Here is a 27629-nt window from a genome sequence, read left to right as displayed (position 1 = left end):
TTAGCCTCAAGCCTGGCTTGTAAAGGGAAGTCCAAAATTAAAGATTATGTAAGAAATGTGGTATCATTCAAGATCATGTCTAACAGATGAGGTGTGGTGTAGATGGTGAAAATAAAGAGGTTTAAATTTTTGGATTGAGAACCATTAAAAAATTATTTTGTGGTTCCAAACACAGAGAGACGTTCACAGATCCACAGCACCGATGACAGGATGCTGTTTGCTACAGACCCTTTAGCAGGAGAGAGAGAAGGCTACTGCCCAGCTTGGCCTTCAGAGTCTTTGCAGGAAGTAGGTAAGTCAGCCTCAAAGTTGGTGATCACACCCTTAGGCCCCATTCCCTGCAAGGCCACCATCGATGATTTTCCGAGCCTCTAATTAATTTCCTCTATTCATTAAATACCAGCTTAAGTAAATTGAGCTATAATTTTTGTTTAGAAAACTGTTTTGTATTGTCTATACCTGTACATTCAATCTACATTTTAAGTGTTTTAAATTACCGCCACATATATACTTAAAATAATTTATGCCATAGTTAGGGATTTTGTCATATAGTCTAAACTTCTAAGTGTACTCCTGGGCTTTTATACATTGGACCTTTTTTCATGTTTCTGGAAAACATTCAGTTATGCTTAATTGTGTAATATTTAAAACACACAGAAAATTACAGAGAATAAATAACAACCACTCATTCATTTACCCCTCCCTGATTTAACAAATGTTAAAATATTGTGTTGAATGTTAAATTTAACAAATGTTAGTTCCCTCCCCACCCCACCAGAGGCAATCACTCTTTTGATTTCTATCTTCATAGATTAGTTTTGCCTGTTCATATGAAAGGAATCAAACACTATGCATCCTGGTGTCTGGCTTCTTTTACTTATTATAAGGTTGAGATTCATCCATGTTGTTCTGCAGATCTGTTACTTGCTGCTGACTACTAAGTCCATTGTGTGAATTTCCCAGTTTGGTTATCCATTCTCCTCTTGATGGCGTCTGCTTTTTTAAACAACACCCTCACCCGTGCCCTTCCTGCCCCCACACCCCTGACACTGTTATCTGAGGTGGTGGTCTGCCTCTTTCCAGGCTCCATCCACATGGTGGAGGCTCCATAGCCATCTGTTCTGCCCTTTCCACTCATATGCAGCCTGGTTTCTGAGGCTACCAGGGACCCACCTGAGAGCTCCCAGGACCCGTTGGGTACCAACTGGGCCTCAAGGGCTGCGGTAGGGTGGTCTTCTGGGACAGCCAGGCCCTGAAGAAGGAAGCCGGATTCCTGGAAGTCACAGTGGTGGGAGAGTATGGGGGATCCTCCCCAAGGGTGTGTTTGACCTCCTGCCCCTGCCTCTGTTCTATGATTAACCAAGGACTTCCTCACTGTGCCTTCCTCCCACCCTTCAAGGCCCTGAGTCATTATTTTAACTCTCCCCCAAGACACTGAGCACCTTTCCGTGCTCTGTTACACAGCGCTCCACTTCTCGTCCAATGCACTGCTCAGCGATGGCCTTTGAAGTTATGCTTCTCCTGGGTGGTGAGTGGGTATCCTCAGGGCTAACAGAAGCCTGGTGGGGGGTCTCTTTTCTGCAGGGCAGGCTAGCACCTGGTGGTCAGCTCATACAGCTCTCAAGAGGAGCTGGAGGCAGGGAAGGGGCCTAGTGTCCAGGATATGGTGTGGAAGGAGGAATGGCCTGGAATCTGGGGAAGGGCATGACCTGAGCAAAGGTGAGGGAAGATGGGCTCGTGGGTCATGCTTGGATGGAGGATGAGCTGCCTCTCCGTGTTCCCCAAGGCTACCCTCCTTCCCTCCCTCTCGTGGGGGCCCTGGTGTGGGTGCTGTGGGGGTGAGAGGAGTCTGCCTCAGAACCCTGGGAGGGGAAGGCCACAGGACACGTGAGGGAGGGAAAAGGTTGCGGAGCCTCTCCTTGTCCTTCATTTCTCCCAAGTCTTGATTTCAGGTAGGCTTTTCCCCTGCTGCTGAGAGAATAGCGCAGAAGTTGAAAACTGTATAGGACCACATATGTGTGTCATTTAAAAAGTTAGTCTTGTGTCAGTTAAAAATCAGATTTCACACAAAAACCGATTCCAGCTTCTCTTGAGAAATGGGAAGGTCTGGCAGCTCTGGGTACTAGGGCCTGGGAATGGCTCCCTCCTTTAGAAGGGCCACAGCTCTAAGCGCCCAACATTCCTGGTGCTCATACTCACCCACTTCATTCACTGAGGTCACCTGCCAGGCCCCTGGGGCACTTGAGTTGGAGACCCTCGGTATCCTGCTACTTGTCAGGTCATAGGGGCTGCTTTCAGACTCGGAAACATAATGATTCTTTGAGAGGAAGATGCAGGATGTGAGGTTCCCTTGCAGGTGGCCATTGTAGGGTCTCAGCACCCTAAACATCTGGCCTCTTCTCAGAACCCCAGGGTTCAGGTGTCTGGACCCTCCCTGTCACTGCCTGGTCTGATGCTTGACTTCCTTAGAGCTTCCTACTCTTGAGATGGGACCTAACTCCTCAATCCAGAGACAGCTGGGAATTCTGGGAGGAATGGGGAGGAAAGGTGGCCATTTGGGAGCAGGGTAGTCAGAAAAAGCCCTTGAAATGTAGGGGTCTTCTCCTGAGGCTTTTGAGCTTAGCCACCAGGGAGGGTAATGTGTTCGGTCAAGGATCAGGAGAGTGGGTTGGAATCCCGGCTGCGCCAGTGACTTATTGTGCAGTTCTGGGACAGCCAACAAATAGTAATTAGTCACCTGCTGAGGGCCAGGCATTGTACAGGCACAGAGACAAGACAGATGCTGTCCTTGCCTCTCAGAGCTTGGTGCCAAGGGAGGGGGACATGGGAAACACATAATTACAAATAATTAATTGCAGCGTTCTAAGTCTGTTCCCCAATTTGGACGTTAGTGTCTCTGTATAATGAGCAGATGGAGCAGGACAGCCTTTAAGCGGGATGACCATACACTCTGGTTTGCCTGAGGCAGTGCCAGTGTCCCTGGTGTCATTATTAACGGTACCCCTTTCATTCTCAGAAGGTCTCGGTTTAGAGAGTAAACTGTGCAGTCACTTTATCTTTAAGAGACATTCCTGATCTAACGTACCAGGTGACTGGCCTAATTTCAAATTGTGGGTGTCCTTTAAAGTGTCCTTGATGGGGCGTTTCTCCAGATTGTTGCCCTTTGCCTTGTGGTTTGATTCCTTTTGAGGGAGGCAGAGAGATGGGAACCATACAGAAGGCAAATCAGGAAACAAAGACGAGAACACCCTTCTCCTGGGCAGATGGGGAACTGAGGCTGGAGTGGGGTGGGCATCAAGACCCCAAAAAGCCAGGGGTCCAGAGAAGACAGTCGGGGTCTCTGACTTTCCCTGCCACTCCGCCTCCCTATATCCCTCAGTCCTGGCTTCTTGTCACGGATTCAACTTGGATGTGGAGGAGCCCAAGGTCTTCCGGGAGGACGGAGCCGGCTTTGGGCAGAGTGTGGCCCAGTTTGGCAGATCTAGGTAGGCTTCCCTACTCCCCGTCATCCCCCTCCCCTCAGCCTGCAGGCAGGTGGCTGCGTGTGGCACACCCAGGAGGTGTCCTGGAGGGAGGGCAGCATGGGTGAGGCCCTGACAAGGACTCCTCTGAGGCCTCTGACACACTGCTAACCACTCACAATCCAAGGAAGGGCCACGAACTTTGGGCAAGACATGCCTTGGGAAGGAGGCTTTGAACCTGCCCGAACTACGATTTCGTCTTTGCATTTGTGTTTTGTAAGTAAAGATGTGCTGGGGGCTTGGAGTCTCACCTCACACACTGCCCAGCTCTTATTGCCTCCCGAGGAAGAGTTCTCAGCAGCCTGTCCCCTGTCCCCCACCCAGGGACCCTGGCATGAGCTGGGCAAGGTCAGGGTCAGTTGTTTCCAGCTCATCCAGTCCTGTGAGGGTCTCCTGTGAGTATCCCTGTACCTGAGGGAGTGCAAATAGGAAACACCAGGACAGGTAGAGAGGAAGAGACCACAAAAGAAAGGAAAAGCACTTTTTCCAAGAACAAGAGGCCCTGCCTTTTAATTTTACATCATGACTGGCAAATTATGTACTTGACCCTGCTTCTAGGAACTCACATTCTCAGGTGCCAGAGACAGAGACCCAAGGAGTTGAAGCCACAATGTGATGCAAGCAGAACCAAAGTCTGGGAGGCACAGAAAGGGAGAGATCAAACCCTGGAGGGAATTCCAGGAAAGCTTCCTAGAGGAGGTGGCATTGGTAATGTGCCTGAGAGCACGGGAAGTTTCAGTTGGCCAAGAAGGAGTGTACTGAGGTCGCTGAGTCCTGAGTGCACATCCTTCCCAGCTGGCAGGCTGGAGACATGGAAGCAAGCGCCAGGCACCAGAGCTTCGTTTTTTTTGAAATATAACACAAAGACCAAAGTGCGAAAATCGAAAAGCTCCAACTCAATGAATTCTTCATATGTGTGTACCTAGATAACCACTACCTAGATCAAGGTGTGGAGCATCTTCAGCCCCCAGGCCCCCCCAACCCCTGTTCCCTTGGGCCCCTTCTGATCCCCCAACGCTCAACAAATCCAGAGATACCCACTGTCCTTCCTTCCTCACCATCAATTTGCATTCAGGCCCAATTTCTTAAAAAATGAATATAAAACTACTGATGGACCACTATTCACCAGTATTTACAAGAAAGTAAGTAATATATACTGGATAACATTCTGATTGCTACAAAGTTCTTGTTTTTCCTGGTTTCTGCTGAATTGTAATCCGAATACTGAAAAGACTGAAATTACGTGGAAGAATGGGTTGGTGTAAAGAAAAACATTCAGGTCAATAGTTTAAGACTAAAAGTTTGGTCACCCATTTATGCCAGCAGGTCCCGTCTCTAGCCATCTGCTTGCGTTTCCATCAGCAAGTCTACACACACAGGGATTTCAGCTTTCTGGGAAGAAATGGCTCTCTAGAAGGAAACTTGAAATGCCAATTTAACAAGACTTGCTTGGCTAATTAATTAGAATATGCCAGTATTTGTCTAGTTTTCTCACCTGAGTGGAGAGGTTGTTGGTAGCAACAAAACTTTTCCAAAATTAAAAAATTCTCTCCTCTCAAGGTTTTGCAAATAAACTGTTGCATTTATGTGACTATAGATAGAGATATGGATTCTGATACAACTGCTTTAAATGGTCCAATTTAAACTGTTTATGTTATATTTAAGTTGTTCAATTAATTATGAATCATCTATTTGTTCTGAAAGCTTATAACTTCAAGAAGTTTTTCCGCTTGACTTGAGGTGATCTGTTCCTTAGGTTGCTCAGAACGATGGCAACCCTGAAACAAGCGCACTCACACATGGTTGAGAAATGCTGTTTTTGTTTTGAATAGCTTTATTTTTGATGAATGTTAAAAACAAAACAAAACCCAAACCACTTGTATACACACATACACATGTATTTATGTATACACACACACACACACACACACAAATAAACCAAAAGCCCAGCATGGTCCTTCAGCATTTGTGAGTTAAATTCAGGTCTTGGTTTTCAAGTAGCCTCACACATGGCAAAAGCTAAGAGCTTCCCTCACAGTCTCGCTTTCCCATTGCACGGCGAGACTTCCTTGCTGGAAGCTCCTTGTGCCCCCCACCCTTCCTGCAACTGTATGTCATGGTTGTGCCTTCAGATTCGTGGTAGGAGCCCCCCTGGAGGTGGTGGCGGTCAACCAAACAGGACGGTTGTACGAGTGCGTGGTTGCCACCAGCCGATGTCAGCCCATCTCGCTGCACAGTGAGTGACTTGACCCAGGACCTGGGTCCTCAAACCTCCTCCACCTGACTGCCTGCTCCTCAAACTCCAGCCCAGTCTCCTTTCCTAAATAAGAGTGTGCCTATGAGTGTGACCATGTGTGTCTTCCCTCTTAGCACCCCCAGAGGCCGTGAACATGTCCCTGGGCCTGTCGCTGGTGGCCTCCGCCAATCTCTCCTGGCTGCTGGTGAGTTTTCCTGGGTCACAGGAGAGTTGCGAGGGGAGGAGCCAGAGGCAGCTGGGGCTGGGGGAGAAGAGGAGGGGTGTGTTCTGGGGCCCCCTTGCCCATACAGGCCTCTGCCTCCAGGTGTGCGGCCCGACCAGTCACAGAGCCTGCGGGGAGAACATGTATGCAGAAGGCTCCTGCCTCCTGTTGGGCTCGCACCTGAAGATCATCCGGAGGGTCCCCACTGCCCTGCCAGGTAGGTCCCTTAGAGATGGCAACTCTGTGTGGAGCGCATGCTGGCACTGAGGAGTGCGCAGAGCTCCCACCCTGGGTCTTGGCCTCCTGTGCCCATGGTTCCTTCCCAGAGGCCTCAACAGGCCCAAGAGGGGCTAAGAGTACGGTCTGGCCTGGCAGGGAGGGCAGCTCATGGCAGGAACCCTAAGCTGGTCGAGGGGTAGATGTTCTGATGGGGCAGAAGGGAGCCCCAGTGTGCTGGCTGCGGGAGACATAAGGATCTTACAGTTGTCAACAGCTGCAGGGACACTTCTCGAACTTTCAGAGGAAGGGCCTGGGATGGTGAAAATGTGTGGTGAGGATGATGGATCCAGGGATCCAAGAAGGAGGCAGTTCTGGATTGTTCGCTGCTGAGCTGCCAGGAGTCCTCAGACTAACTCTTACCCTTCTAAGGGGAGTGAACGATAGAGCCATGGAAAGTGTGATGCCAATTTTACCAGCACTGATGTCTTCCACAGAGAATGGCGCCTGAGGACACAGCAATGGCATCTCTCAGAGAGTTAGTCTGCATAAGTTTGTCTTCTGTGTCCTTGGGCAAGTGGCTTCATTTCCTGGGCCTTAGTTTCCTCATTAGTAAAATGGGGCTTAATAATTGAGGTGATTATGAGGATTAAACGACAATATATATATAAAATGTTTAGATCCCTGCCTGACACATATATGTGATAGCTGAGGACCATGGGTTTGGACTAGGAGGAAGATATAGATAAACTATCTCATCTGTGGTATCAGAGGGAAAAATGGCCCCCAAGTGAGGGCCAGAGGCCACTCAAGGTGCTCACGGAGAACAATGCTTTGGACCAGAAAAGCCATGATGCCAGGCATGGTGGGCTTTTAGCCAAAAGTCAAGCAGCAGCAAAAACACCCCCAGACCAAATTGTGAGAGCAGAGTCTACAGAGGGGACAGGGAGAGTGGAAAAAGGGTCTCCAGGACTCCTGGGGGTACTATGCCCCACCTGGGATGTCTTTGCAGCCAGGGCAGGGAATGTGGCATTTAAACACCAGGAGGTAAATGTCTTCTCTTAGATATCACCATGGCTGGTGAGGTAAGATGCCTGATGAAAATGGGACATAGGCGCGTAGACCTGGGCAGGCAAGGCAGGTTTGAGTAGAAGTGGAAGGGACTGTGTGCCAGGCAGTGCTGGGTGTCTGGTGTGCCTTACCTTATTGCATCCTCATAAGACTCTGGGTGGTGGGCAGGATGATCCTCATTTTACAGATAAGAAAACTGAGGCTCAGAGAGGTGAGTTTCCATTGGTAGCAAGTGGTAGAGCCCAGAGCTTGAGCCAACCTTGCCTAACTGGCTTGGTCCTTTTTCGGAAGGCACTCAGCTACAGCCAGGTGCCTGCTGTTGGAAGCCCAGTGGATACAATAAAAGCAGCAAAAAACAGAAGTGACATTATGAGGGAGGTTGCCACAGGCCTGGCCTGAGAGAGGATGTGGAGGTTGGTTTTGTGTCACAGCTAAAAAGTGGGCACAAGTGCAAGATGTGGTGATAGGGAACTCCAGCTACCCAGCTATGGGGAAATTTCAGGTGAGAAGGGGAGTGCCTGAGGGCTTCTTGGCCTGCCGTGTAGATGGCTGGATGTCCTGGTCATTGAGGAAGCAGGGAGGGAAGTGATCTTCCATTTCTTCTCAGCACTGGTGAAGCAACAGCTGTTTGAGCAGGTGGGGTGGGGCAGGAGTGAGGAGTGAGGGGAAGGCATTTTTGCTTCAGTGGCCAGAGGCAGCTGCTATCGCAGCTCGGCATCACACCTCAATGCTATGATGGTCTGATCTCCCACCGCCCTGGGAGCAACACAGGATGTGGGGTGCTGGTGGAGGCACTGACTGGGTCCTGCACACAAGCCACAACCCGCCACGTGAGTCCAGGAACAATCTGAAATGTCTTGTTTGGTTTTGCACATATGGTGTGTCTTTCCATTATGATGTGAACTCCATGAGGGCAGGGATGGTATCTTTTTTCAAAAATCTATGGTCTTAAATCAGATTTTCCTGGAAGGAGACTCTGAGGCTCATTTGGGAATGTTCTCAGGAGCAATACCTGTGAGAGTGTGAGGGAAGCGGGACTGGGCAGAGGGTAGACTGCAGAGCAATCAGAACAGAAGCCTCAGTCGACCCACAGGGAGCTTGGAGCGTGGCCGTATATGGGCTGCTCCCAGGAGCAGGAGGTGTAAGTGTGGGCAAAGCGGCTCCCTCTTGACTGGGGTGATGCCTGGGGAGGGACTCAGCTGGGAACCATCGACAGCAAACTCCCTGCAGCTGGGAATGAGCACTGCTGTCCTGATAGAGGTGGATCTTGGCGGCACACCCCAGCATCCCTTGCAGGTGTGTCCTTGGGCCTAGAACAACGCCTGGCACAAGGTGATGATGGTGATAATGGCTACCCCTTATGAGGCGGGGCAAGTCTTGTCTTGAGCACTTTATGTACAGATTAATTCTTTTTATCCTTGCAGTAATCCCATGTGATAGGCACTATTATTATCCCCATTTTATGGATGGGGAAAACCGAAGCCCAGAGAAGTTATGTTAACTTGCCTGAATTTACCACTAGTAGGTGGTGGAGCTGGGATTTGAGCCCAGGCACATTGGCTGAAGAAAGCACACTCCGAACCACTTGGCTAAATTGCCTCCCCCTTTTCCAGGCCTTGTGGGAGGAGAGGAGCAACAGGGACTCTGCTGAGGGGAGGAGGGGCTGGGGTAACAGGTTTGGGCCTCCTCTGCGGAGGGTTAGAAACCCAGTGGGGTCTGATCCTTATGCCAAGAACGGCCCTCTGACTGTGTGGAACAGGAAGGGTTTCTGGGCCCCAAGAGAGGGCTGGGACCACAGGTACATCTCTGATTCCTCCCTCCCATCTCTGCAGAGTGTCCAAATCAAGAGATTGACATTGTCTTCCTGATCGACGGCTCTGGCAGCATTGCCCCGAGTGAATTTAAGCAGATGAAGGACTTTGTCAGAGCTGTGATGGGCCAGTTTGAGGGCACCAACACCTTGGTGAAGACTGGGCCCCCGAGGCCTGGGGAGTGTGCTGTGGGAGGGTGTGCCTCTGGGGAAGGTCCTGGGAGGGGGCCTGGCATCCTGGGGGGTTGGCTCAGTGGACCCTTGCCACGATGAGGCTAGGGTCCAGGGTCAAGATTGGTTCCAGAGGTTCCCCCATGGTATGTCCCCACACGCCACAGGAAATACGATCTTTTTCTGTTTTATGGGAAATTTGAAGGTAACTTGGCCAAAGAATTGATGATTTTTTAATTATGTTTTCCGTGTAACTCATGATTTATTTATTATTTTATTTCCCAGTAGTGTATATGTATGTATAAATTCTTGAGAAGTAAGGAAATACAGTCTACAAATTGACTTCGCATGTTATAAAATTAGAAAAAAACTAAGCTTAACAAATATTGCAGTTGGCAAGGTTACTCTTTGTAAACTACAAAAGAAACATTATTTGGTTTCAATTTTCCAGTTTTCTTTTTAGGCCAAAGTTTTTTCTGGGTTTCAGTATATTATTTGTAGGGCCTCCAAAACACATGGGATATGGTTTGTAAATCCAAAATTATTCCAAAATAAAAAGTTCATTAAAAAGCAACTCCTGAGCCCTAGGCCCGCCTCTTGGTCTTTGCAGTTCTCGCTGATGCAGTACTCAAGCGGCCTGAAGACTCACTTCACCTTCTCCAAATTCCGGAGCAGCTTGAGCCCTCTGAGACTGGTGGATCCTATCGTCCAACTGCAGGGCCTGACATTCACAGCCACGGGCATCCTGGCAGTGGTGTAAGCGCCCTCTCTTGCTGCCTGCAGATACGCTGCCGCATGGCTTCCTCATGCTGGTCTGTAGGCCCTCTCCTAGGCTGAGGGAGGCTCTGGGGAAAGGGGCTCAAAAGGAAAGTATGGGGGCTGCGGGCAGAGTCCTCCCTGGAGTGTTTCTGGCTACCTTGCTCACTGCGTTCCCCCCGACATAGGATGGGACTCCTCTGCACCTGTTTCCCCCTGCCTGGCCTTGGATTGGCAGAACCCTGAGCCTACCTGGGTTAGCAGAGGCCTGGGCTTTGCTTCAGACACATCTGGGTTCCCCTCCTGGCTCTCCGCTTGCTACCTGGGCCACCCTGGGAGTTACTGACTCTAAGCCTCAGTAAGATGTCAAATGAGGACACACTCACAACATAATTGGAATGACTAAATGGGATAAATGTGTGAGGTGCTTCTGCTCAGGAAGTGCCGGATAAGTGGTTAGGATTTATCCGGAGAACGGTGCAGTCTCTCTTTACCTCCCTGGTGGGGACTCAGGAATTGTTGCCAAATGTCTTCTATGTGCCTTTCACCCCACCCACCTCCCTCCATTCCCTCATTCTTCATCCATGTGTGCCCTCTACATTAACTAGGCGCTTACTATATGCCTGCCCAGCATCGGGTGCTAGGTGGTTCATGAAGAAAATGGCTTAGGTGTTGGGGCCAGAACAGAAGAGGATTCTCACAGGAAGGAGCTGGGCTGAATGTCTGGGATCCCTTTTTTTTTTTTTTTGGAGGAAGATTAGCCCTGAACTAACATCTATGCCCATCTTCCTCTATTTTATATGTGGGATGCCCGCCACAGCATGGCTTGATAAGCAGTACATAGGTCTACACCCAGGATCCGAACCGGCGAACCCTGGGCCGCCAAAGCAGAATGTGTGAACTTAGCTGCTGCGCCACCAGGCTGGCCCCAAACACACATCCATCCATTTCTTTTGTGTTATTTTTTTTTTCTATATTCCTTTTTTTGGGGGGAAGATTAGCCCTGAGCTGACATCTGCCACCAATCCTCCTCTTTTTTGCTGAGGAAGACAGGCCCAGAGCTAACATCCATGCCCATCTTCCTCTACTTTACATGTCGGACGTCTGCCACAGCATGGCTTGACAGCAGTGCCTAGGTCCACACCCGGGATCCCAACCGGTGAACCCTGGACTGCCGGAGGGGAATGTGTGAACTTATTGCACTACCAGGCTAGCCCCTAGGATCCTTGACTTCCTTGACTCCTGGGTGCTGTACTAGGGGTAGTGCTGGAGGAATGCTGAATAAGGGTACTCCCGCCAAATGCACCCTCTTCTGGGTGGCTTTTCTGCCTTGAACACTGGCCGCTTGGGACTGGACAACCAGGAGGAAAGCCTCTATTCCTTAAGTTGACAGTCACACTGGAGGGGCATCCCTTCCTAGCCGCTGAGGCTCCTCCTAGTGGTGGACGATGGTGTGGTTCTCATCCACACCTGTCCTGCTCCCCATCGCCCAGCACAACAGCCTCCCCGCTCCCCAGAGCCAAGCCCAGCTCAGGGCTGGGCTCAGCCCCTTCCTGCCACTGACTATTTTTTTAGAAGTTTCATTACAGAAAAGATAAAATGGCAATAACATTAAGGAAAGCTTTGAAAAAAAGTATTACCTACAGTCTCTTCAGCCAACCACCTCACAGTATTTTAGCAACAAGAAGGGATAAAGACAAATGAATAGATAAATCCCACCCGCAAAATATGGTGTCATTTCTATCCTTGTCTTTATTCAGACATATTTTATTTTTGTTTAAACATTGGCACCTGAGCTGTTGCCAATCTCTTTTTTTCCTTCTTCTTCTTCTCCCCAAGCCCCCGGTACACAGTTGTATATTCTAGCTGTGGGTCCTTCCAGTCTTGCTAGATGGGAGGCCGCCTCAGTGTGGCCTGAGGAGCGGCGCCATGTCCGCGCCCAGGATCTGAACCAGGGAAAGCCTGGGCCACCAAAGCGGAGCACAGGAACTTGATCACTCCGCCACGGGGCGGCCCCGAGGTGGCCCCGAGGCATATTTTATATGATCACAATCAGGGCAGCAACGTTTTTTCTCCTTTAGGTTATATGAACCTGTTCCATTTTTCTCTACAGGTTTTATTGTTTTCTTTTGAAATGGTTGTGTGCTTTTCTACCAGGGGGCTGAATCATAATTTGAAAACCCCCTTCCCTAATGTTGGACATTTAGGTTGTTTCCACTATTCTATTTACCACCTGCGTGTTATTTGGCATGTGTGTGTATTTATTCTGAGTTTGTAGAACTACATGAGCGTATAGTTACATTTTTAATCGTTGTAACAGCTACTATAGAATTATGCTCACCTGTGGGCCATTCACTGTTGTAACAGCTTGACCTCATTTAATCCTCAGCATAACTGGACGCTGTTTGTCTCAGTTATCTACTGTTGCCTAACAAACCAGTCCCAACTTTAGTGGCTTAGAAAACAACTCTATTATTATTTTTCAAGATCCTGGGGCTCAGCTCGATGGTTCTTCGGCTGTTCTTGTGTAGGGTCTCGTGTGGCTGTGGTCAGGCGGTGTCTGAGGCTGGAACATGAGAGTTTCGTTCACGTGGCTGCTGCCTTGGCAGGACTGACTGCAGGCCTGGCTCAACTGGGATGGCTGGGCCTCTGTCTCCATGTGGCCGCTCCATGGGTTACCTCCAACAGGCTAGCTGGACTTCTCTTGTGGTGGCTCAGGGTTCCACAAAGTGCAAAAGCTACCCAGGCTTCTTAGGCCCATAACTGGCGTGGTGTCACTTCCCTTGCACACTACTGATTAAAGCAAGTCATAAGTCAGTTTCCATATGGGAAGGGAATCAAGTATGTCTCATTGGGGGCCATCTTCGGAGACCAGCTATGGCTCAGTTGTTATGCTCATATTGCATAGAGAGAAGCAGAGGTTCGGAGAGGTAAAGTAACTTGCCCAAATGTGTCTGACTCCAAAGCTCTTACCTGAAACATACTGCCTCCTGGGAATGAGGTTTTGTAGTGGATGGAATTTTGGGAACAAGGAATGTGAGTACCTTTATTATTGGTCTTACTAATTACTGTCAGTATGACTTTCAAAAAGGACTGAATTGATTTCTTAACATGCCTAACAGAGTCTGAGGGTGCCAGGACTCCTCAGTCTCTCCAGATGAACTTCTAGTGCTGCAAATGATTTCTTTCTGGAATCAATCCCATCTTGATAGAGTCGTCTCCCTTTCTTCCCTCACAGGAACGAACTATTTCATAGTAAGAATGGGGCCCGCAGAAGTGCCAAGAAGATCCTCATTGTCATCACAGATGGGCAGAAATACAAAGATCCGTGGGAATACCGCGATGTCATCCCTCAGGCAGAGAGAGCTGGCATCATCCGTTATGCCATCGGGGTGTGTACTATTCCTCACGGCTCCCCCAGACTCAGCCTGCACCTCACCCAAGCAGAAAGGCTGGCAGGTTCCTCCTCCTCAGCTGCCTCTCTACTGCAGGTGGGAGATGCTTTCCAGGAACCCATTGCCAGGCAAGAGCTGAACACCATTGGCTCAGCGCCCTCTCAGGACCACGTGTTCAAGGTGGACAACTTTGCAGCACTCAGCAGCATCCAGAAGCAGCTGCAGGAGAAGATCTTTGCAGTCGAGGGTAAATGGGGAACAAGCTTGGGTCTTGGAATTGAAAGGGTCCCAACCCAATTGTCTTCCACAGTCCTGAGGTCCATCCCTATTCACAGCTCACCCAAAATTGTTCTCCAGAACCCAAGACCTGAGAGGGCGCTGAGCCAATGGTGTTCAGCTCTTGCCTGGCAATGGGTTCCTGGAAAGCACTCACACCTGCAGTAGAGAGGCAGCTGAGGAGGAGGAACCTGCCAGCCTTTCTGCTTGGGTATTCTCCTCCCTCTATTCTGAATCCTTGTGGTCTCTGGGAGCTTAAGCGACCTGTTTCCCCCACAGGAACCCAGTCGAGGACAAGTAGCTCCTTCCAGCATGAGATGTCACAAGAAGGCTTCAGTTCAGTACTTACGACGGTGGGTGGAGCATGCGCTTGGTAAACAGATCTCAGGCGCCAGCCCTGGGTTGGGAGCTAGGACCCAGAAGTAAATAAGCAAGCAGACCCTGTCCTCAAGTTCACTGTCCAGTGTGGGAGAGACATACAGATAGTATATGTAGGTGCTGAGAGCACAGCAGATAACAGTATAGCCAAGGTTCCTGCTCTCAGGGAGCACATATCTAGTGGGAGAGACAACAAACAACAAACAAACAAAAGACTTTCACATTCTGCTCAGTGTTGGGAGGGAGAAAGAGAAGTGATCAGAGGAGGCCTGAATGGTGAGAATGGATCAGCCCTGGAAAAATCTGGGGAGAGATTGCTCCAGGTAGAGGAAAAGGCAAGTGCAAAGGCCCTGAGGCAGAAACAAGATTACTGTGCTGGAGAGCTAGAAGGGCCAGCATAGCTGGAGCAGAGTGAGTGAGGGGCAGTGTGTGAAGAGAGGGCCATAGAGGGGAAAAGGGCCAGACCAAAGAAATGACAACATGGCATGACCTGTCTGAAAGTAGATGTGTATTCAAAATATCCAGAAGGATTTTAGGGGCAACCAAGGGGGATGTAGAAATGAAACAAGGTTTGCCATGAATTGATCACTGAAGCTGGGTCATGGGTACGTATGGGTTCATCATATATTTCCTTCTACTTTTGTATACGTTCTAAATTGTCCATAATCAAAAGTTTAAAAAGGCAATAAACAAAGTATGCGAAGGATGAAGCCCCCATGGCTCCCTGAGGGAGCTGCGGAAGGATCTCACAGGGGCAGTGGCTCTGAGGTTGACTCTTCCAGAGAGGAGTCCAAGAAAAAGAGGAGAGAAGTGTTCAGGCCAAAGGCTTGATATGTTTTGGAACAGAGGGTGACTCCACAGGTTTGCCTGGGAAGGATCCTAGATGCCATCCTCGGGGACCTGGTGTCAGGGAGCCATCTGAGTTTGCCAGCAGGATGGTGCTCACATTTGGCTTTAAGGAAACCTAACCCTGGGGCAGTAGAAGATGGAGCAGAGGAGAGTAAGCTAGGAGGCAGGAGGGGCAGTAGGTGAGAGGCAATGGGCCTGACTGGGACGGTGGCAGTAGGGATGGACTGAGGGAAGTAGGGAGTCAGGGACACCGAGGCTGCTGGTGTGGGCTTGGGAAGGAGGAGGAGGAGAATTCCAAATAATTAGCAGAGTCCGTGGCAGACATTGCTTTGGACTAGGCTGTCTTCTCACTCCGGCCTGCTCAGCCCTGGAATCCTTTCCTCTCAGGATGGGCCAGTTCTGGGGGCTGTGGGAAGCTTTGGCTGGTCTGGAGGTGCCTTCCTATACCCACCAAAGACGAGCCCCACCTTCATCAACGTGTCTCAGAAGAAAGAGGACATGAGAGACTCTTACCTGGGTGAGAAAAGGCTGCGGCTGGGGGGACAGGCGGGAGATGAGCTGCCTGGGAGGGGCAGGAGCCTGGGGGCGGGAGGAGAAGCCTTTGTGCTGAGGCCTGGCCCCCTCAGGTTACTCCACCGAGCTGGCCACTTGGCAGGGGGTGCAGAGCCTGGTCCTGGGGGCCCCCCGCCATCAGCACACCGGGAAGGTTTTCATCTTCACCCAGCAGTCCAGGCAGTGGAGGCCAAAGGCTAATGTCACAGGCACTCAGGTTGGTGTGGAGAAAGCACGAGTAGAATGCGAGGGTGGCAGGGTATCCAGGAGTGGAGAGGGCAGACAGGGAGGAGATGGAGGGTTTGGGGCCCATGGTGGGAGGTGCTGGTGGATGGGCAGAGGCGGGACCTGGCCCAGAAGGGGTTCCTCTGGCAGGGGCGCGCAGGATGACTTCAGGCTCTGCCCTGCAGATCGGCTCCTACTTTGGGGCCTCCCTGTGCTCTGTGGATGTGGACAGAGATGGCAGCTCTGACCTGGTCCTCATCGGGGCTCCCCACTACTATATGCAGACGCAGGGGGGCCAGGTGTCTGTGTGCCCCTTGCCCCGGGGGGTGAGTGGCTGATGAGACCTGGGCTGGGTGGGGCCTGGGTGTGGGGTGGAGGGGTTGCCTGGGTTGGGGCCTCACACTGTTTTTGTGCTGCAGAGCGCCAAGTGGCAGTGTGAGGCTGTTCTCCGTGGGGAGCAGGGCCACCCCTGGGGCCGCTTTGGGGCAGCCCTGACAGTGCTGGGGGATGTGAATGGGGACAAGCTGACGGACGTGGCCATCGGGGCCCCAGGAGAGCAGGAGAATCAGGGTGCTGTCTACCTATTTCATGGAACCTCAGGACTGGGCATCAGCCCCTCCCACAGCCAGGTGAGGCCCCCTGTCTTCAGCCTCTTCTAGTTCCACCTCCTTTCCCATGTCTTGGATTCCCCCGATGCTGCCTCGCACCACTGGCCATAGCAGCGGCCATTCCCCTCCTTCTTTAGTGATTTCCTTCCCTGAATTTCACCAGGCCCAGCCAACCACAAATTCTCTCTCTTCTCTCCTTTGGCTCTAAACAGACTTCAATCTTTTGTGGGGAGCATAATAGTTAAGAAATCACAGGCCCCCCGGTCAAACGCCTGGCCAGCCATGTTAGCTATGTGGCTTCAGGCAAGTGACTGATTTAGCTCTGTGAGCCTTAGTTTCCTTCTCTGAAACATTAAATGATAAAGCAGCTCCATAGGCTTCTTGCAAAGATAACTCAGTGGGAGCACTAAGCACTCCATTCACCAAATATTTATGAATGAATATATAAATGATGAATAAATGAATCTATTTTAATCCTATTGTTATGCTTTTATTTTGTCATTAACCTGCACCCTCATGATGACTTGGACCAGAAAAGCTCCCCTCCCTCGGTCTGGGGCCCGTGAGGTCCTCACTCTGCTTGCTCTCCATTCCTACCGCCGCGTCTCTCCTTTTCCATTTCTTCATTTACATCTGCTTTTGTTGCAGTCTCCTCTCCAAATGTCTCTTCTCAAATCTTTCTGATCACTCCCTTTGACATCCACTTCTCATTTCCCTCTCTGGCCAGCGGATCACAGGCTCCCAGCTCTCCTCCGGGCTCCGGTATTTTGGGCAGTCACTGAGTGGGGGTCAGGACCTCACCCAGGATGGACTGGTGGACTTGGTCGTGGGGGCCCAGGGACACGTGCTGCTGCTCAGGTGACGACTCCCCACATCCCACCCTTGCCTGCTGTGTGTCTGATTCCCCAAGCTGCCCGCTCCCTTGTTCTCCTCCCAGAGGACAGAGTCCTGTCCTCAGCCTCTGCATACACCCTCAGGAGCCTGCCAGTGCTAAACGTGGGAGTGGCCATGAGATTTATGCCCTCGGAGGTGGCAAAGGCTGTGTACCAGTGCTGGGAAGAGGTCCCTACCACCCTGGAAGCTGCAGATGCCACAGTCTGTCTCACTATCCACAAAAGCTCACCGGACCAGCTAGGTAAGTTTCCTCCCAGTGGACCCTGTCTTTTACCCTCCTGGAGGCCCCCAGCCCATCCTCAGGACCGAATAGGCCCAGGAATCCAAATCTCATCTCCACATCCACCCAGCTGCTGGTGTCGGAAGCCTGGGTCCCCTCTGTCCCCCTTTTCCCATACCCAGGCCTATAGGTTCTGACTCCAGGATAGATCTGGAATCTATCCGCTTCTCTCCACCAGCTCCAGCCACTGACTCCCTCTACATGGCTCCTCTTTCCCACCTATACTTTGGGTTGTTCCATCTGTTCTTGTACCCTCTCACCCATTCTCCACGCAGGAACTAGAGTGATTGGCCCTAAAATGCAAATCTAGTCTCCTCACTTCCCTGCTTAACGCCCCTCAATTCCTCCCTTCTTGCATTTATAAAGACCACATCTTTCCCTACAATCCCCCCCTGATTGGGCCCCTCTCTGCACTCCAGCCTCACTTCATCCCGCTCCTCTCTACTCCATACACTTTTTGTACATGGGCCAGCCTCCCTCTCCCTTCTGGTCTTAGCCACTCTTCCCACAGTCTGGGACTTTCTCCTGCTCATGCTCCAGGTTGGAGTTCAGAAGGCCCGTCCAGGAAGGCATCTCTGACCCCTAGGTCTGAGCATCCTGCCCTTGCATCGACCTGACCTTATGCCCCACATGCTTGTCTGCTTTCCTAGGGTGTGGGCTTCATGAGGGCAGGCACCGCATTTCTCTATGTTCTCCTCCACGTGTATCCTCAGCCCCTGGTACAGTTCCTGGCACAGAGAAATTGCTCAGCAAATATTTATTGCATGAATAAATGAAAACAACATTTGAGATTCTCTTTGACTTTCCATCTTCCATTCCACCTTCCACTTCAGGTGATGTCAAAAGCTCTGTCATATACGATCTGGCATTAGACGCAGGCCGTCTGATTTCTCGTGCCATTTTTGATGAGACCAAGAACCGGACTTTGACTCGAAGAAAAACCCTAGGGCTAGGGGATCACTGTGAAACCGTGAAGCTGCTTTTACCAGTGAGAGCTTTGGGTTCTGGGAAAAGGAGAAGGAGGAGGATCCCAGGGCCAGCCTCTCACATCCCTGCTCCCTGCTGAGTGAGATGGGAAGGGTGGGGAGATGGGGGCTAGAGAGAGGAAAGTTGAGACCAGAGAACCTGGCTCCACAGCTTGGATGGGGCACTGTCTGACAGCGGGGAATGGATGCGGTGGAGGAGAAGCCCCAGGGGTAGAAAGTAAGGAAAAGGATAGTGGGTTCTTGAAAGCCCATTCTCTCTCAGGACTGTGTGGAAGATGTGATGAGCCCCATCATCCTGCGCCTCAACTTCTCCCTGATGGGGGAGCCCAATCCTTCACTCCAGAACCTTCGCCCTGTGTTGGCCGTGGGCTCACAGGACCTCTTCACTGCTGCTGTGAGTCTTCCCATGGAGTCCCAGGGTTGTGCCTTCACTGTGTAGAGACACGTGTGCTTAAGAACCTACAGTGGCTCCCACTTGCCCACCGACCACATGATGTCCAAAATGCCACCACCCAGTTACCAAGGCCCTGCCTAGCTTGGACCCCTACACACATCCCAGCTGGTTATCTACTTTATCCCAACATAAACTCTCTGGTTCTCATTCTGCAAATCCTTCCCAACTTTTCTCATTCTTACCTCTGTGCCTTTCTCCATGTTGTCTCTCTTGTTTGGAAAACATTTCCTTCCCTCCACCTCAAAGATCGTCTCTAGTCCCCAAAGCCCCAGTCTTATCTCCCTCTCTTTTGAAAACCACACTCAATATCTGTCACTTCTTCTCTGGCCTCCTATTACGTCATGGTGATACCATCCAAATATCACATGACTGGAATCCTAGCAATCTGCATTTACTTCTGTGGCTTTCTTGGAATTGTAGGTTCCTTGAATGCAAGAACCATGTCTAATTCACCTGTAGTTTCCACCTTTCCTAAACCCCCACCCAACCCAGAACCTGCCCCATTATTCACGCTTAATAATGTTGTTGAGTAGTTGTTCCAGTGTGAGATGGATTTGACTCCTCAACTAAACTTTATGTTCCTTGGAGCCAAGGATCTTGTCTTCTCTTCTTTTATAGTCTAACTGCCCCTCCCCCACTGCCCCACTCCTTGCCAGTGTCTAGCACAGTGCTGGGTTCAGGGGGGTGCTTAGTAATACTCAGTGTTGATGAGTGTCCTAATGAGGGGATTGGAGATGGATTAAGACATGGATGGGAAGAGAATATATACCATTTTGCTGCAGCTCCCCTTTGAGAAGAACTGTGGGCAAGATAATCTCTGTCAAGGGGACCTGAGTGTCAACCTCAGCTTCTCAGGGTGAGCTCTATCTTCTTTCATATCCAGATCCTCAAGCTTTTGGGTGTCCCATCCTTATAGGATGAGAAGTGCTTGTGCTGCCCTTTGGCTCTCCTAACAAAGACATGGTTTTCATTGGAATGTTATCAGCCCAGAGCTCATGAGTTCTCACAGTCCTTCCCCGGCCCTTGATCCAATTCCAACCTATTTCCAATGGAGTCTTTTTCCCATTCTTGTCCTTCCTCCTTCAGCTTGCAGACCCTGGTGGTGGGGAGCTCCTTGGAGCTCAATGTGATAGTGACTCTGTGGAATGAGGGTGAGGATTCCTATGGAACCATGGTCAACTTCTACTACCCAGCAGGGCTGTCCTATCGACGAGTATTAGGAACCCAGGTAAACAGCTCCTTTGGGCTCTAGTTGGTTGGGACCCTTCCCCTGCCCTGGGTTATAGTAGGTTTCTTTGAATTCTTCTATGATGAAATATAAAACACATACACATACAGAGAAAAGTGCATAAAGCACTTTTATGCTTTATGTATAGTTTAATGAATAATATTAAGCAAATGTCTACACAAGTAGCATCCAGGTCAAGAAAAAAACACTGCTAGCACCCTCAGAAGCCCTCTCACTATGTGCCTGTCCTTATCATAACCTCACTGTCTCCCAAAAGGTAATCACCATTCCAACTTTGTGATAATCAATTTCTTGTATTTATTTATAGTTTTAACACCCATGAGAATATCCCTAGAGAATGCTGTTCAGTTTTGCCAATATTTGAGCTTTATATAAATGGAAACATGTTCTAAGTTCTTTAGTGTCTTTCTTCTTTTCTCCAATATTATGTTTGTGAAATTCACCCCTGTCGTTGCTTGTGGCTGTAGAACATTCTCATTGCTATATAGAATCTCTTTGTATGACTATACCACAATTTATTTACCCATTCTACAATTGATGGTCATTTAAGTTGTTTCCTGATTTTGGTCATGACCATTCTTGAGCATGTATCCTGGTGCACCCATGCATAACATGTATGTACCACTTGTGGAATTGCTGGATCATTGGGTATGTGTATCTTCAATTTTAATAAGTAAAGCCAAACCATTTTCATCTACTTACACTTCCATCAGCAGTGTATGAGAGTTCCTGTGGCTTTCCATCTATTCTAACACTTGGCATTGTCAGACTTTTAAATTTTTGTCAATCTGGGGGGTGAGTAATGATATTTCCTTGCAGTTTTAACTTGCATTTCTCTAATGAGGCTGAGCAACTTTTCATATATTTCCTAGTCATTTGGATTTCTTCTTTTAGGAAGTGCCTGTCTCAGTTTTTTTCTCATTCTTCTGTTGAGTTGTCCATCTCTTTCTTACTGAGTTGTAAGAGTTCTTTACATGTTCTGGTTACTAGTCCTTTTCCAGTTATATATGTACGAATAGCTTTCCTGATCCTGTTGCTTGTCTTTTCAGTCTCTTTATAGTGTCTTTTAATAAACACAATGTTTTAATTTGATTGTGGGTGATTTTTGCTAATGTTTTCCTTTGTATTTAGTGTTTTTGTGTGTGGATCTTGTTTAAGAAATACTTCCCTACCACAAGGTTATGAAAATATTCTGCTATATTACCTTCTAAAAGCTTCATAAATTTTGCCTTTTCACATGTAAGTCTTTAATCCAGTTGGAATTTATTTTAATGTATGGAGTGAGGTAGGGATCCAATGTTTTTCCAGGTTTTTTGGTATGGGCCAATTTTCCCAGGACCATTTATTGAAAAATCTGTTTTCTCCTTACTGCTCTGAAGTGTTATATATAAAGCCCACAAATGCATGTGGGTAACTTTTTAAAATTCAGTCTCCTCATTTGGAAGAGACCCCATCAGCGCCCACTGCGCCTGGCATGTGAGGGAGTGCCTACTGGAAGTGAGGGCCTGAGGAGCACCAGCTGTAACATCAACCACCCCATCTTCCAAGAGGGCACTAAGGTCAGTAGTCCCTCCCAAATCCTTGTCACTCTTCTCCTTTGTCCTGACCCATTTCCTTCCCTCACTCCCCTATGACCTTCCTTATCCCCATTCCTTCTTTCTTCTTCCCTCAGGGCACCTTCATTGTCACATTTGATGTCTCCTACAAGGCCAACCTGGGAGACAAGTTGCTTCTGAGGGCCAATGCAAGCAGGTGAGCCCAGGCCAGGTAGGATGTGTCCCTCACCCTCCAGTCACATGCCCCAGCCAGAGACTCCTTTCCTGGATTCCTTTCCAATTAGGTTCCCCTCTCTCTCTCCAGTGAGAATAACAAGCCTACAAGCAGCAAGACTACCTTCCAGCTGGAGCTCCCAGTGAAATACGCTGTTTACACAGTGATCAGCAGGTGCTTAATCCCCAGCCCTCCCCTTGGACCTCTGACCTTCCTCTAAGTACCTCCTCCTGCAGCCCAGCCTGCTCTTTTGTGGATGGGTAGCTAAGCCAGCCCCTCTGATTCCTCACATGGGAATATTTGTGACCAGTCATATATCTATACCATAATACCATATACCATGGTTCTTGCTTCTTCTCTGATGAATTGGCCTGCTGGTGAGATACACCACTTTGCCACCACTTTGTATTCCCTCCTCTCTCTCCAAGATGCAGGCTTCATTTAAAATGAAGTCAATCCTTTCCTTTGTGCTAGACACAAACGTGCTGAAGCAAAGCCACCAGATTGAGATTGAGGCTTTTCTGAGCACTCTGAAGTGGGGAGCTTATGCCCAACAGGATATGGTCTGTCACTACACAGAGGAAAGAAAAGGTCAGGTTTTCACAAAACTCGGAGGAGAGCAGAGGTGTGAAACTGTCAGAAGGTCTCTCAGAGCCCAAGGCCGAGGCAGGCCACAGGAAAGGCAAGTGTAGAGCTGCTGGTCTGGGTTCTGAAGGTGGGTTGAGGGGCAGGGGCAGGCTAGGCTGGAGGCAGAGCAAGGAGCCCCACACACCTGGCTAAACTTTAGAGGTTTAAAGAGTTGGTCAGAAGCTTATAATATTGCCATGGGACAGGGTTTGCGCTGTTGCTGCTGCTGCTGATATACAAATTTTTAGAAGAACTAGTAAGGTGGGGATCAAGCAGTGTCATTCCCCTTCCAAACTCCATGTGTGAATTTCCCCTTCTGTCCTTTGAAAATACTAAAACTTATAATAAGAGCTTATAGTCATATATACTTATGATGTGGCAGCCATTGTCTTAAGTACTTTACATGTATTTACATGCACTTAATCCTTCTTATAACTCTATAATGTAGTTACTGTTATCCCCCTTTTTACCAACAAAGAAATCAAGAGGTTAAATAACTTGTCCTGTCATTCAGCTGGTAAGTGGCAGAACCAGGAATCAAACCCAGGTGGTCTGGCTCCAGAGCTTGTGCCCATGGGCCATATATTGCACACCTCTCCAAGAGCTGGGAAAGCTGAGTGATTTACTCAAATATGAAAAGAGGTTTAGAACAGGAAGATTTTAAGTGAGAAAACTGAAGCAGAGAGAGAAAGGGCTGGGGTGGAGAGCAGAGAGGAAGGCTAGCATACTATGAGAAAAAAATAAGTTTTAACATTTATGGCACTGCTACAAACCTCATCACAACTCTATTATAGGTAGGCACTATTATTAGCATCCCTATTTTACCGAGAAAGAACTGCAGGGCTCCAGAGAGGTCAAGTAGTTTGCCTTAACTTACTCATATAGGAAGTGGTGGAACTGAGATGTGAACCCAGGCAGTCCGGCCTTTTGTTCTTAATCATCAAGCTGACAGTCACATCTGTGGGGAAACTGGGGGACCCACAGTGTTTCTCTGTGGCTGGCCGGGCTTCTGTATGCTAGTTGCTGGTGAAACCTGCAGGTCCCTCTGCTTGTTTGCCTGATTCCACTGAGACGTTAGATGTTAAACTCTGGGAAGGCAGAGATTATGGCTCATTAACTGTTGAATCTCCGGACCAAGCACACAGCCTGGCACATGGTAAATCTTTGTTGAAGGAGGCCATGGAGAGATGGATGGATAAATGGATAGGCGGATGGATGAATAGGTGGAAAGTCACCTGCAGCCTGGAATATTTATCTCCACTCCACTCCATGGGCTTATGTTCATACACTACATTCCCTCACATTTACTTAACTGCCCCAGGATACCCACATCTCCTTTCCTCATTCCCATCATGGAGGGGCTTGCACTCCACTTTTTCTTGATTGACCTAGCCATCATTCCCTGGAGTCCCCTTAGACTTATTTGTTCTGGCAACAGCCTCTGCAAGCATTACCTGAGGCCAACCACACCTACTAGAGAAAGCAATGTGAACACCTTTTTCCCATGGGAAATGTTTAAATGTTATGAGAAGTGATGTTTAAGGTGGAACTTTAAGAGAAAATTTCCAGTAGGGGAGTGGGTAAGAACATTCCAATCAGAAGAAAAAGCTTGAGCAAAGTCGTGGGGCTATGAAAGAACTGAGGTATCAAGGAACGAGCTACCAGTTCTGGGTGACCAGGGCAAAGGACATGGGGGGAGAGGAGCTGAAGCTGAGGCTGCAGAAGCACATGGGGACCATTACTATTTCCCTGAGTCATCTATCTGCTGGGCCCACCAGAACCTCGGCAGCAGACTGGGGCACAACCGAGGATGATCCCAGGGCTGTTTTTCCCCAACAAGCCTTCTCTCCCCAGGCAGGAAGAATCCACCAAGTACTTCAACTTTTCAACTTCCCATGAGAAGAGCAGGAAAGAAGCTGAGCATCGATATCGTGTAAGGCCAGGGAATCTCCATGTCTGCCCTCCCATGGTGCTGTTAACACTGGAAGCTGTAGGGAAAGATGGAGAGCAACCGAGGGCTGGTGCCGGGAAAGAAGTGGGATTTGGGATGCTGCAGGGACCACAGTAATGCACTCTGTTTCAATTTTTCTGCAGGTAAATAACCTGAGTCAGCGAGATCTGGCCATCAGCATTAATTTTTGGGTTCCCATCCTGCTGAACGGGGTGGCTGTGTGGGATGTGGCTGTGGTGGCCCCTTCGCAGGTACCTGCCTTTCCTCACTTTCCAGGGTTTGATCCCACAGTGCCTCACAGGCTCTTACCAGTGAAATTTTGATCATTCTGTGGCTATTTCTCTCTCTCATTAGAGTCTACCCTGTGTGTCAGAGAGGGAACCTCCCCAGCATTCTGACTTCCAGACCCAAATTCCAAGGAGTCTCATGCTGGTGAGAAAGGCCCTGGACTCCCACTGCAGGGCCAGCTATGCACTGGGGGACAGGGAAAAGAATTGCTAGGTTTCAGAGCTACATATATGGCCTGTAGTTGTTCATCTATTCCTCACCCAAAATCTGACAGACTTCATTTTCCCTTGTGGTTCCTGCCTAAGTTAAGGCCCTCCTCAACTTCATTCTTCTCCGTCCCTAGGACTGCTCCATTGCTGACTGCCTGAGGTTCCGCTGTGACATCCCCTCCTTCGGCATCCGGGAGGAACTTGACTTCATCCTGAAGGGCGACCTTAGCTTTGGTTGGGTCAGCCAGGTGTGTAGGCCCAACAGCAGAGTGCCTTCCCTGGATTCAGGTGGCGCCTGATATCTCTGTGCTCATGCGCAAGCCAGGACATTTCTAACTCTGAGCCTTCCCAGAGCTAGTTCCCCAGCTCCCTCCCTCTCTTTTGCAGACATTGCAGAAGAAAGTATTGGTCGTGAGTGTGGCCGAAATCACGTTCAACACATCTGTGTATTTGCAGCTTCCAGGACAGGAGGCATTTTTGAGAGCCCAGGTAGTGGCTGTGTGGTAGGCAGTGGTCAGGCTGGTAAGAGGGCTCCTGATGCTAAATCTGTGATGCTGGGTGGGAGGTTCACAAGCCTGGAGGAAGGAAGGATGAAGGTCCCTCGGCAGGAAAGCTGTCCCTAAGCCCATGAGTGCTTCTGTATCTCACCCAGGGCTTGATGAAGGGGAGGATAGGGAGTTAAAGGTTGGGGAAACTGGGAAAAATCTGGGACAGCAAGAGGCCGAACACTTTCTGATCCCCAAATCAGATGGAGATGGTACTAGAAGAGTATGAGGTCTACAATCCTATCCCCCTCATTGTGGGCAGCTCTGTGGGAGGATTGCTGCTGTTGGCTCTCATCACAGCTACACTATACAAGGTGAGTGTTTTTATCCCACTCGTGACACCACCAGCATCTGACCCAAGCCCTCCCACAGACAGGATGGTACAGCAGGAAGAACTCACTCAGTGGAGTCAGGCAGGACTGGGTGCACATTTTGGCTCTGTCTTACTCACTGTTTAATGTCAGGCAAGTTGCTCAACCTCTCTGAAACTATTTCCTAATTTTTGAAATGATAATGATGCCTCCATTACCGAGTGGCCGAAGTGAGACAGAAATGAGGCGAGGGTACGTACACAGCCCTTCCTGACTACAGAATCTATGCTTTTCTGCTGTAGATTATGTGTATAACTACTGTGCTTGGCACACAGTAGATACTCAGTATGATAGCTGTTGTTTACCTAAGTGTTCTGGCACACAAATACAAGTCAGCTTAGGTCCCTTCTTCTCTCTCAGCTTCTTCCTACTCCCAACTTTGTTTCCTGACCTCTTACCCAGCTTTTCTGATTTACTTCCCCTCATAGCTTGGCTTCTTCAAACGTCAGTACAAAGAAATGCTGGATAACAAGCCTGAAGACACTGCCACATTCAGTGGGGAGGATTCCAACTCAGATGCCCCAAATCCACCTTTGTACTAATAATCCACTTTCCTGTTTATCTTTGCTGCCATGGGCTGTCTTGCCTTAGACCACAAATCTACTACTGTGGGAATAACTCCTGCATAGACCTGGACTGGCCTGAGCAACTTACCAGGTGCTAAGCCACCTTCTCAAGGCATCGAAAGATTTTTGTATTTTTACATATCTGCCAAACTTCTTCAGTGATGACCCACTTTAACAGAAACAGGCATGATGCCAGCATGAATTTTCATATGTATAAGAATCATCACATTAAATGAAAATGATGTTTACACACATTTTCCTTGTATGAAAGAGCTCTAATTCAGGGACTGGCGTGCTGTTCTAAGAAGAGTTGGGGGAACCTACTTGTGGTATAGAAAGCATTCTCTCACTTTCTCAGGTGACTGGGGCCTGTGATCATCTTTTCTTAATGGTTCTGTGAGTAGTGTCAAGGGAGGCGGCCAAAGGAATCTGTGTGTGTATCTTGGTCGTGATTTTCAGCACAGGCTTCAGGCTCCTTGGTAATGGCAAGTGAGCAGACTGTCCTAGGAGGTGAATGAAATGTTCAGAGCTTGTTTGAACCAATGTCCCCCTTGAATGGAGTCCCCAGAAGCTAGGAGAGCTGGGCTTCCAGAAAGGCGCATCTGATTTCCCAAATTAATACAGAAGATCCATTAAAGGTGGTCACAGAGAATGCCTGCAATATTCCAAATCAAGGATTAGATCATGAAGGCTCACACATAGGGCTGTAGATCCTACGTTTGAAATCAGGGTTGTCTCCAGATAGCTGGAATTCCCACATGCTGTCAGTGTGTGTCAGGCAAAAAGTGGTACTTGAGGGCCTGCAGCTCTGGGTTCCCATGGGGCCTCTCATGAGCTGCCTGAATTTAAGTCATTTAATCTCTGAGAATCTCAAATTCCTCCTCTGGAGAACGGGAACCAAAATTATGTCTTGTTCCCAGAGTTACTGTGTCTGTGAAAGCCGTTTGTTTACAGCCCAGAGCCCTAATTATTAATAGGTGAGAGAGAAGCAGCAACAATCTCCTACCTGTTCATCAAGGATATTCCCCCTAGCACCTTCCAAACCAAGGCCTTGGGAGGAGCACATGGAGCGCCAACTGCACTTGTGTGGAAGCGCCCAGTGGGAGAGCCACCGACGCCGCCGGCCCCCCGCCCCCGACGTCACCCTGTGGT

General features: G+C 49.2%; 1 protein-coding gene across 7 annotated transcripts; it reads left to right on the top strand.

Annotated features, from left to right (window-relative positions):
- Positions 1–985: 985 nt before the first annotated feature.
- ITGAD (integrin subunit alpha D) lies at positions 986–26731 on the top strand. Of its 7 annotated transcripts, none has more exons than XM_001915386.5 (30): positions 986–1528; positions 3380–3485; positions 5654–5757; positions 5892–5962; positions 6083–6197; positions 9100–9230; positions 9859–10004; positions 13243–13396; positions 13496–13646; positions 13955–14028; positions 15290–15419; positions 15529–15671; positions 15865–16005; positions 16099–16308; positions 17015–17145; positions 17265–17422; positions 18295–18449; positions 18710–18841; positions 19684–19757; positions 19988–20129; positions 21596–21709; positions 21823–21902; positions 22011–22094; positions 24402–24480; positions 24642–24749; positions 24853–24930; positions 25130–25243; positions 25383–25484; positions 25744–25854; positions 26340–26731. In XM_001915386.5, exons 1-30 carry the CDS (start codon positions 1483–1485, stop codon positions 26451–26453), a joined length of 3498 nt encoding a protein of 1165 aa, XP_001915421.3. In that variant the 5' UTR covers positions 986–1482; the 3' UTR covers positions 26454–26731. The 7 variants fall into 7 exon arrangements, 6 of the variants coding, with proteins under 6 accessions (XP_001915421.3, XP_023511342.1, XP_070087950.1 ...); XR_011424642.1 differs by having other exon boundaries at positions 1021–1528; positions 25383–25517; XM_023655574.2 differs by lacking the exon at positions 3380–3485.
- The last annotated feature ends 898 nt before the right edge of the window (positions 26732–27629 follow it).

The sequence above is a fragment of the Equus caballus genome, chromosome 13 (assembly GCF_041296265.1).
Source record: "Equus caballus isolate H_3958 breed thoroughbred chromosome 13, TB-T2T, whole genome shotgun sequence".
In the NCBI taxonomy this organism is placed as follows: domain Eukaryota; kingdom Metazoa; phylum Chordata; class Mammalia; order Perissodactyla; family Equidae; genus Equus; species Equus caballus.
Note: the sequence above shows the minus strand (reverse complement) of the source record. Positions and strands in the feature narration are given on the sequence as shown.